Source organism: Pseudorasbora parva, chromosome 10, assembly GCF_024679245.1.
Source record: "Pseudorasbora parva isolate DD20220531a chromosome 10, ASM2467924v1, whole genome shotgun sequence".
In the NCBI taxonomy this organism is placed as follows: Eukaryota; Metazoa; Chordata; class Actinopteri; order Cypriniformes; family Gobionidae; genus Pseudorasbora; species Pseudorasbora parva.
Window position 1 is genome coordinate 22,613,460 of NC_090181.1, and position 11,574 is coordinate 22,625,033.

The 11,574-nt window shown below is 40.5% G+C and overlaps 2 protein-coding genes across 2 annotated transcripts; one reads left to right on the top strand and one right to left on the bottom strand.

Moving 5' to 3' along the window:
- Positions 1 to 354: 354 nt before the first annotated feature.
- Positions 355 to 4,687, bottom strand: kcnk18 (potassium channel, subfamily K, member 18). The gene is made up of 3 exons (XM_067454594.1): positions 4,270 to 4,687; positions 3,900 to 4,028; positions 355 to 1,491 (listed from the first exon to the last, which is right to left on the bottom strand). The coding sequence occupies exons 1-3, from the start codon at positions 4,493 to 4,495 to the stop codon at positions 659 to 661; spliced, it is 1,188 nt and encodes a 395-aa protein (XP_067310695.1). The 5' UTR covers positions 4,496 to 4,687; the 3' UTR covers positions 355 to 658.
- Positions 4,688 to 9,309: 4,622 nt separating this feature from the next.
- On the top strand, positions 9,310 to 11,165 carry LOC137090649 (uncharacterized). Its single transcript, XM_067454596.1, has 2 exons — positions 9,310 to 10,056; positions 10,130 to 11,165. Exons 1-2 carry the CDS (start codon positions 9,484 to 9,486, stop codon positions 10,406 to 10,408), a joined length of 852 nt encoding a protein of 283 aa, XP_067310697.1. The 5' UTR covers positions 9,310 to 9,483; the 3' UTR covers positions 10,409 to 11,165.
- Positions 11,166 to 11,574: the final 409 nt, after the last annotated feature.

Consider the following 11,574-nt stretch of genomic DNA (forward strand, 5'->3'; position numbering starts at 1 on the left):
AAATGCATTTTTTTTATCCCTATTTTAATTCCTTTCTATGTAAAGCACTTTGAATTGCCATTGTGCATGAAATGTGCTATATAAATAAACTCGCCTTGCCTTGCCTTAAATGCCTTTCAAAATGAGAGAGAAAGGTAATGCATTGATCAGAGAAGTGAAGTATGTTACATTCTTTATTAAATAAATAAACAAGCAAACAACACTAGGATATATCATTATATTTTAGTCAGATATATTATGAATACCCAGTAGGGTTATACAGTACATCGATCTTTACGCATTAAACGTGAATATATGTCAGGAATAAATGGATTCGCTAAGTGACTTGCAAGTGCATTTCTGATAAGCTACATATCTAAACAAAAAATAAAGACTGTCTCATGCAATTTTCCTAATACAAGAATCGCAGTGACAGTCACAGAGGCCAGTCTCATCTTTTGGTTCAAATAGTTAACAGGAGTGTATTCTTCATTCTGAGCCTACTTGTTTGTTTATCAGTAACTGCAACAGGACTGTGGTCCATTCCCCTTCAACCCACTTATATCAAGCTGGCAGTGATATAGATGTTAAAACACATTACTATATTGTACTGAGAGTGGGCATGCTTTACTGTAGTAATTTCATGTGCCATTAGCAAAGCCACAAAAACCCATTCCCATCAGTTACTGTCTAAATCTTTGTGTATTCCTATCTTGCCCATACTAAGACACTTTATGCACCGCCTGTAACAGCTAATAATTTGCGACTGGCCGAGTTTAAAGGCCATACTCATGATGGCCATGCCCATGATAATGAACAAAAAGGTAACCATGAAATACTTTGGGTGTTCAGGCACAATATCACCGAAGCCAATGGTGGTCAAGGTGATGAAGGTAAAATAAAAGGCATCAAAGTGGTTCATCTGTCTCTCCCAGCATCTCAAAATGTGACTGCAGACAACCATGTATGCAAAGACGACCAGCAAGATGACCAGCAGAGGGACGTTAAAGCGTTCCATCTTCTCTCCGATACCCGTGAATAACTTGGAGCTGTCGTTTGGGGAAGGCATACGGTCAAGGTCTGGGCATGAGAAGGATTTTGTCAGAGAGCCCTTGAGTCTGAAGCTCTCCTTAACAATAATGCGGTCAATAATATCTTTGTTGTTACGAAGCTGTAAGGATGTGCGTCTAAAGGAAGACTGGGTACTTATCACCTGCTGAATGTTCATTGTCTTGTGCACCACAACATGGTTGAACATATAGGTGGTGTCAGTATCAGCATCTTGCCCTTGTTGGGGATGTAATGCCTTTTCATGCCTTTGAAGACTCCATGAGCGATGGACCATACATCGGCTGAAGAACAGGCTTAGGCGAGTGTATGCTTTAGAGAGGAGAACAGCTAAGATATCGCCCACGTCTGTGATGACCAGCAGCATGAGAGGGATGCCCACCATAGCATACAGGATACAAGCCACCTTTCCTTCATGGGTCAGTGGATACATTCGTCCATAACCTGTTATACAAAAACAGAAGAGCAGAACCGAGAGTTAAAAATTAATTTTCTTCTATAATTTCCTTCATTAGACCATGTTTCAGTACTGTCTGCCACCCCCTGAAGGACTTTATTAGCGACAAATGCAGTTCTATAAGTTTAAGCAAAGGAACAGCTCTCTACAACAACACAAATAATAGTAATAATTGTTATACATTAAATTATTAAATGGTAACATTCTTAACATCCAGCAGCTATATCACACCTGTAGCCCAAGATTGGTTTCCCAAGCTAAGCAGGGCTGAGCCCGGTCAGTACCTGGATGGGAGACCAACTGGGACAACTAGGTAGCTGCTGGTAGAGGTGTTAGTGAGGCCAGTAGGGTCTCACGTGGTCCGTGTAGATCTTAATGCCCCAGTATATTGATGGGACACTATGATGTCCAAAAGCACTGTCCTTCGGATGGCACACATTTATTGGTCATCTTGGCCAAATTTGCCAATTAGCCTCTGTTTATCATGGCCTCCTATTCATCCCCATATACTGATTGTCTACTCTCCACCAATCAGCTGGCGTGTGGTGGGTGTTCTGGTGCAATATGGTTGCGGTCTCATCATCCAGGTGGATGCTGCACATTGGTGGTGGTTGAGGAGATTCCCCCTTTCTATATATAAAATGCTTTGAGTGCCTAGAAAGCGCTATATAAATGTACAAATTATTATACATTATTTCATTTTAATTAGTAAATATTATAATTATTACTGATGTTATTATATTTTCAGGATGTTACATGATTGTTATATTTTATTTGATCAAGTATTATCTCTGCTACAATTACACTATTTAGAGACTCTTCCCCAAGTTCAATAACCATGCATGTTTTGCTGTCCCTTTTTGTCCAAGTATCAAAGCCAAATATTTAACAAATTCAAAGCAAGTTAAAATATTAAGTTGTTCAACCTGGAAAAGCATCTAATCATTTTGTTAGTGGACAAATAGGTCTTATTGTTGCAGTTGACTTCATCACCTACCCCTTTTTTACCAGGACAAGTGACAGAGCTGCTGATGTACAAAAAAGAGTAAGACACAGAAGTAAAGAAAGAGAAAGAGAAATTAACCCATTTGAGTCTCAGCTGACTCAAAAAAAAACAATATTCATTAAAGTCAGCTGCTGAGATAACCAAAGATACGCCCTTCTTAGATAACATAATGGACAACATGCTGTGTTTAGCACTTTTGCTTAATGTTTTTTCTTTTCTTTTTTTCTTCTTCTGTAAGATGTCCTGAAAGATAGAAGTTCACTTTCAATTGATACCGAGCTGTGGTTAGTTGAGATTTACAATTAGTGTTGAAAGGGAGACATATTTCTTCCCATGTGAATTGCTCAACAAAACTATGATATTGATAGATAAAAGACATGCTTTTCAATGGGATTCTGCAGTAAATCAGGATCACTACATGCATCTTTGTAGTGAGGTCCATTCATGATTTACTGTAAATGGTTTCAATGTTCCGGATTAGCTTGTAAATCATTTTCTGTGAAATGCAGGACTCTATCATCTGTGTTGTGTCTTGCAGACAGTTGAGAAGTGTCTGAAAATTATGTTTTAAATCTATGGCCACAATATTTGTTAAGATACATGCTATAGGACTATTAGATAGGAAAGTGATAAACTGTACTGTAATTTTGTCTTTAATTATATCGCATAAACTGTACGGTGGCATGTCATTCCTTTGACTACTTAAAACTTAGGTATCAATATTTGTGTTTATTCAATCCCTAACTGGATTGTGAGATATTGAATACATTTCAATATGCTTGTCCGGCAGTCTAAGTGCATAGTGGCAGAGGACAATAAATAACCTAATTATACAAGAATCGAATGTATGGTCTACATCCTTTATGTTTTTTTGTCCAATGCATGAACACTGCACCACACACAAAATATATTTTTAGTGTCACTCCATCATTAAGCGTCTCATCTAATTTACAGTGTACATTTTAGATTCATTAATTTTAATGCATAATTGGATATGGAAACACATTTCTTAAAAGAGTTAAGAGTAAAAAGTAAAGCCGTAACTTGCTGTACAAATTATAAACATGTAATTTATGATTTTTTAAATGTCCCCTTATTCTGCTGTTATATGGCATAGTTCATTTAGGAAAATAACAGTTTTCTTTCAACAACACCTGTTTTCTGTCTTATCATGGTTAGGCTGGTTACTGTGGGCAACACATTGTGTGTACTGGGAAAAGATTCAGCCAAAGGTCAGAACTTCTCATGCATATAACAAACTTAATGGTGCATTATGCAACAACAATTTTAGACAAACAGAAAGACTTAACGTATCTTGGTTCAAGTTAAAACCCAACAAAACATAAAGCTTTCCAAACTGTGTTAAGTCCCAGAGAAAGAACTACTTACCTAAAGTAGTGAACACTGTACAGCAGAAGAAAAGAGAACTATAGAAGTTCCATTCCTGCTTCTTTCCATCATGGAATTCATTCAAAATATGTTCTATTTCATGGTGTAACTGTTTCTGGGTTGAGGTATCTAATTCATAAAAAGAAATGAAACGGAAAATTGTTTTTAATTAAAAAAATAAATAAAAATAAAACGAATACCTTAAAAATTACAAAATTATAGCCTATGTAGGCCTATATATATATTTACATTACAAGTGTAACCTATGTGATTCACATAAAAAATACAGAGGAAAAAAAACAGCATGTATATAGGCTATAATATGTTAAAATAAAATAAAAAAACAATCTATATAAGCTCAAGGTAAGACCTGAGTGATTCTGCACTGTCTCCACCACTTTTCGCACCAGTGCATCCATCTGCTCCGACTCATTGTAACGATTCCTGTTCTCGATCCGTTGAAAGATGAGCGCTCCTAAAAGCGCATATAACATGAGTGATAAAATGAGTAAAACGTGAGGAAACAAACGCCAAAACAGTCTCGCGCATCTCCCTTTAGCGTCCGACTTTCGTTCCTGTTCTACCTTCGCGGACATCTCTCAGTCAATCAGAGACGAGGCAATGGCTCTTCTCATGGCAGTGTGGTGAGGAGTCATATGGACACCACCCCGCTGCAGATAGAAACCACAAACCTCAACATGCCTGTTTAACCTATGTAGAGCTTAAACAATGACCTAACCGCATATATGCTCACAAACATGCCAGTGCCATGCTAAACTCTTTTTGCGTTTCAACACAAAACCGATTGACCGTGACTCTCACAATGCAGATTTAACAGGCGACAACAAGCGACAGGTGCGGGTGTGGGGGATTTTTAGCCTGGATGCCAGAGCTGCCATAGAACCCTGCCTGGACATTTATGAGTCGCTCCACAAAACCTCTTTTTTTTTTTTTTTGTCCACATGAACATGTGTAAATAAGGTTCATTAGTTAACATTAGTTAAATACATTAGTTAACATGAACTAATGATGAACTGCACTTATTTAGCATTTATTTATTTGTTAAAGTTAATTTCAACATTTACTAATGCATTATTAAAATCTTGTTAACAGTAGTTAATGCACTGTGAACTGAACAAACCATGAAATACTGTATTTGTATTAAGCGTTAATAAACATGAACTATGCTTAACAGAGGATTTGTTCATGGTAAGTTCATGTTAACTAATGTTAACTAATACAACCTTATTGTAAAGTTTTACCGTGTAAATCTATATTTAGCCTATATATCCGTCTTGACAGTAAGCTATAAGTGTTTTGGGGAATAGATTCCTGTAAACAACACTAAAGCTAACAACTTTTACTGTATTATTAAGTAGGCTATTGCTTATTTTAACCTATTTTGCTAGCTGTAAGATACAAACAATCACTAAAAAAAACTTATTGGACAAACTCAATTTAATCGAGGGCAGGATTTCCATCCAATATCATGTAGCCCCAACTCATAAAAACATAATTCATGAAATGAAATGTAATTGAGTTGGTCCAACTCAACACGTAAAACAACACTTTAATCCCTAAATTTACTCTCCTAATGCAGAACCTTGCAAAGCGTACTGGTAGATCCACTGCTCAGTGTCAGAGAAAAAGGATTCATGTAATTTTAACATAAATAAATTAAGTAAACATCAGTTGTAAAAATATTAGGTTGACTGAACACATTAAATTAATTTAAAACAATGTAAAAAAGAAAATGCCATTGAACAAGCTCATATTAATTAATTGAACTGAACAAGAGTCAAAATATTTTTTGAGTGTAGCTATAATTTCACCATCTCGGTAATTTCACCGATATATTCCGGCTTTGAGTAACCCACTTCTATAGCCAAAATAACCTTGAATTTGGTTACATGTCATTTTAGCCAAAATAACTTGTGAGATGTATGATATTATCAGGGTTTGGGTGATTAAAGGAGCGAGGACTCGCTTATGTTTATGGGTCTTTTATTATGGACATGGGTCTTTTATTAAAGACTTTATTAAAGATGTCAGGGACAAGACACATAAAGGGTACCACAGACAACAAACCATGAGAAACAAGACATGGAGACAAGAGAGCGCATGGCACACTCACACAAATTCAAGACAAATACAAGAGTGTCAGTAGCCTAGAGTGTCAGGGCTCTGAAGAATAAACTAGACCGAAGTGACACAACCCTTAAAGATATTCCATCATGTAAGCAAAGTCAACAGGGATTACAAGTTGTTTGGTTTCATTTATTTGACATGTTTATGCTCTAAATGACTAGTCTATTCTATGGTTAGACGTCTAGTAAATTTTCACTGACGGCCCAAATTTGGCCTTGTTTTAGCCTAGACATCAGGGCTGTGTTTGGACAGATATTAGACGTCTTTTAAATGCAGAATTGCTTGCTGGGTGGTAATGAGCAATACAGTTTTGGTTCTTAGCCTTTTCAAAGGTGTGGCCTTTTAACAGTCTTGATATGTCTGAATTATTTATGACGATGCTGCCATGCACTTATCCACTGCACTTGACTCTTATGCATTGGCAGTGTTCCGCCTAGCTGGGTCATATGAAAACTCCACCAGATAAAGATGGACTTGATGGGTCACTTATAGCTAATTAACTTGCAAGTGATGCTCTTGAGGGGAAGTGACCTAAAGTTTGACTGAAACCTTTCAGCAAATAAGACTACACACATAGGCCTATCATGGACACCTCTGCTCTTTTACTTCACATCAATATGAATCTTAAAAGGCAAGCAGTGTAGCAGTGTATAACAGAACCCATATAAAGAAAACCATGCTACTGTATATCTTTGTATACACCTGGCTTTGAAAGCAGTCAGAAGCTTTGAAAGCTCCTTTGTCTGGATAATGTTCTAATTGTGTAAATATTTATGCAGAAAGCCATGCTGTTTGCCACCTACAGATTCCAGATCAGCTACTTGACAAATGCAGTTTCTTCATGGCCATTGTGGAAAATCATGATTGTCACTATAACTTAAAGGGTTAGTTCACCCAAAAATGAAAATTATTTCATTAATTACTCACCCTCATGTCGTTGGAGACCCGTAAGACCTTCGTTCATCTTCGGAACACAAATGAAGATATTTTTGTTGAAAGCTGATGGCCGAGAAAGGCTTCAGAGAGGCCTCCATTGGCATTCAGTACATTCCCACTGACCCACTCACAAGTCTATATTCAGATTTTTGTGCGCACAATAACTATTTTCGTTGCATTGTAAAATTATTGTACAGCGACTGTAGTGAGATGGACTTTGTAACAAAGTCTTTAGTGCCTTTTATGGGTCTTGTGAGTGGGTCAGTGGGAATGTACTGAATGCCAATGGAGGCCTCTCTGAAGCCTTTCTCAGCTTTCAACAAAAATATCTTCATTTGTGTTCCGAAGATGAACGAAGGTGTTACGGGTGTCCAACGACATGAGGGTGAGTAATTAATGAAATAATTTTCATTTTTGGGTGAACTTACCCTTCAACGATTTGTAAGCAGCCTCAGTCTATCTTTATTTATATACGTTGCCCACATAGACTGTAAAAAAATATGGACGTAGTGTCCGCGATGTCACCCATAGGATTCCGATAAGCCGTTCTGAAGCTTAAAGTAGGGGCGAGCTGGGCGTGGCCTCTTGCGAGCGAGTCATCACGTGTCACTCTCGGATAACAGAAGATGGGCAAAAAGGCGGGATGTGCGCGGAGCTAAGGGTGACGCAATGACTATAGACGGCGGATAAATGGCTATCCACCTGTAACCACGCCCTTAATTATGCAGAACTTTAAGGCTTTATATAACGTAAACGAATGAGTTATTTAAAAAAAATCACCCCCCTCACAGTTGTCATGAAGATCAAAATTAGCCGTATAGGCCAAAACCACAATTTGTACCAGGCTGTAAACATGTTTTTTTCTGCTGTAAAGTTGAGAATTTTAACATGGGGCTCAATGAGATTCTGCTCCCTTCTGGAGCCTGTCCCTAGTGGCCAGTTGAGGAATTGCAGTTTACATTAATAGCCATTCAACATTACAGTGTAACTGAAAGCGAAAATGAAAATTATGTCTTTAATGACTCTATGTCGTTCCACACCTATAAGATCTCCACTCATCTTCGAAACACGGTTTAAGATATTTTATATTTAGTCCAAGAGCTTTTCTGTTCCTTCATGAAAGTGAATGCACACTATACTGTCCATGTCCAGGAAGGTAATAAAAACATCATCAAAGTAGTCCATATGTGACATCAGTGGGTTAATTAGTATCTCTTAAGACATCGAAAATACATTGGTCCAAAAATCACAAAAACTAATACTTTACTCAGCATTGTCTTCTTTTTCTGGTTTGTTTTCAATCCTCAAATAAAGATTCAAACGGAAATCAGCTGAATCAGATGAATGATTCGGATAATGTGACAAACTGCCAAACCTTTTGAATCTTTATTTGAAAATATCTTAAACTGTGTTCCGAAAATGAACAGAGGTCTTGAGGAACGACATGAGGGTGAGTCATTAATGACACATACATTTTTGGGTGAACTAACCCTTTAAAGCTAAAAAAGTTCTATAGTCAAGAGCAGTGAGCGTTTAACATTATTGATAGACAGCATGGCTGCTGTTGCTTTAAGATCTGCCGCTGCAGAACTGATGTGCCTTTTTTTTCTCACAACTCTTTAAGTTCGTTTAAGATGGATGGTTTACTATTTCCGGTCCGAATTCGAAGTATGGATCGATGCGCACTCTAACGGCCGATATTGCCCACAACCCATTGCGAGTTGGACGAGGATTCGATTCGAACTACAAACGCAGATAAAAAGCGTTAAAAAACGACAAACATGACGGATGTGTGAGTTCAACGTTAAGTAGAGAAGTTTAGATAAAGGGGTTTGAGTGACCAACTATCAATATTTAACCTGAAATATATTTATTCAGTGTTGTCCACATTATATTTCACCTGCAGCAGCATTGTGAACTTTTGTAATGACACATTTAGCCATTAACTTTTAAATGCATCATTACATTTAAACTGCAAACACATGAGGAGAGTCTTTGCATTAAAGACCCACACATCAAGAGCGGCAGATCAACGAGCGGCTACATTTCTCTCCGATACGGTGGGAGATTAAACTTAATGTGGAGGATTTGAACTGTGACAAATCTGACGATGATTGACAGGGCAGATAAACGGCGATGGGATGCATGTAACTAAGAGACAGAGTACGTTAAAGATGGCGAAGTAGTATGTCCCGAAGCTTGCATACTTTTCTGCTACACACTCAAAAGTATATACCTTTTCTTCACAAAAAGAGTACATACTTTTAGGACGTGTATTTAGTTCTCAGTTTCCCCTCAGTGTTTTTCTGTCATCATTCATGTAAAGTGGTGTGTCTGGATGTGCCTGTGGTATTTCAATTAAAAGTTTTCTGTTCCAAGTTTGCCTTTGCCTTCGTGACTTTGACCTACACTCCTGAATTGTAACAGAACGATGGACCAAAACAGGGTTTTTTTGTGCACCCTTTTCTTTGTGTTTTTTTTTTAGTTCCCCCGTCTTCCTATGGCCCTCCCCGATGTCCAGCTTCTCTGCCTGGAGCAGGAAGACAGGCTGGAGGCACACACTCGGGACTTCCTCCAGCTCGCATGCCTTTCCTGCTTTCCGGACCGCTCGCTCAGCTTTTTCTACTACGCCGGTCTGAGCGATCGGTCGAAGGCACGCGCTCCAGCGGGCAGTCCAAAGGAAGACTTCGCCGCATTTGTGGTGTGGGTACTGGTACCTAACAACTCGCCTTTCACCATCGGGCCCGCTGAAGAGGACAGTGGTACCAGTACCACTCCACCACCGCCCACGACCGGCATGAAGGAAGTGCCTGAGCCCACCGCAGACCGTGGAGACCCGCCTGCCGCAATCAACGAGCCCGAACCCAGGCAGAGGTTTAGAGGAGTCATCGCCCTGGAGCCTAGACTACAGCGAGGGTCTGACCAGGTGCGTGAGCCGGCTACATCATCCGTCATGGAGGGAGTCCTCGTGGAGCTTGAGGGTTGGGACAGGAGCCCCACCCATCAGCCCGCCGCGGTGGATGTGATGAGGACCTCTAGCGGCCATCTCGAGGAACTGCGTAACATCTTCGAGGTGGACTTAATTGACTGGTACTCTGACATTTCTCCCACAACCCCTGTCTCTCCAGTAACCCTTGTTTCTCCAGTGTCCAAGGTTCTCCTGTGCCCTCAGAGTTCCCACCCACCCTCCCTCTTCCTCTGTCGCTGTCTACCAGCCCTTCTGCCTCAACCACACTGTCCGTCATCCCCTCTGCTCATCCCACAAGCAGTGTGGATACGCCTCGATGTCTGTCCACCAGTGTCGCCTCGCCCAGAGGATCTCCTGTCGTCACTGCTGGTCTCTTCCCCCTACACTCCACCGTGGCCCGTTGACACATCGGTTACGCCCTGGCTCCTCCCTCCCTCGGTTCCACCAGACACCCTAGGCCAAACGGCTTTTCCGGGCTCCCTCGTCTCTCCGGCTCTGCCTTGGTCATTCGTCATCCTTCGTCTGGCTCCTCCTTCCCTTCTGCTCCGCCTTCATCCTCGGTCCCACCAGCTTAGCCTCTGTCCTACGGTTGTCCGGCTCCACCTCGGACGCTCATCGCCGTGGCTCCACCTCGGTCTCCTGGGCCTCCGGTCTCGTGTGGGCTCATCAACCCAGCTGCTCCTCCGGGGTCTCCATCAGTGGCTGCTTCCTCGTCTGTCGTCCTCAGGGTGTCTCCCACCATGACCCCATGGTTCCTCCCTCCTCTGACTCCGCCCTGGGGCCTCATCTTGGCTGGTCTCTGGACAATCTGGCTCCTGCTCCAGGCTCCCCATTGGCTCCTTCCTCCTTCCACTTTCCCATTCAGTTGGACTGGTGTTTGTTTTGGACTTTCTGTGTTGCCCGTTTGTGTTCACGCCCTCCTCCTGAGCCCCCTCCCACCCTCCTCTGATAGAACTGCTACGGCGCAAGGACACGCCTATTCGGAGGGGGCGTAATGTTACATGTAAATCTGTCTGCTGTGTTCTTTGTGTTTTGAGTTCAGCCCCTGTGACCTAGTTTCTCCCCAGTCTTCCTAATGAGTTATGTCGATCACCGGTGTCCTGTTAATTACCTCGTTTAGCCCTGTGTATTTAGTTCTGTTTCCCCTCAGTGTTTGTGCGTCGTCATTCATGTAAAGTGGTGTGCCTGGATGTTGCTGTGGTATTTCAATTAAAAGTTTCCTGTTCCAAGTTTGCCTTTGTCTTCGTGAGTTTGACCTACACACCTAAATTGTAACACGGACATGTTATTATAGTTTTTTTTTCAAGCACGAAAGAGAACGTGATTCTGGCATGCTGTCTGCTTTTGATGCTGGTGTGTAATCCATAAATCCTAGTTGACAATGCGTATCGTATGCACGTGAAAAGTCATTTTGGTGTATAAATCGCACAATAAATATAATTCATGTTATACGGATTTCATGAGAATGCGTTCGGAGTTAAGAGCAGGAAAGACAGCTGGCAACTCCGCAGTGAGTCTGGGACATAAGGGCAGAGCTAACTTTCCAACTTTTGTAATGTTGCTGTTTTTGGTATTTTAAAATAAATTTTAAAATGTTTTCTTATTTGTCTTGGAGCAGACACT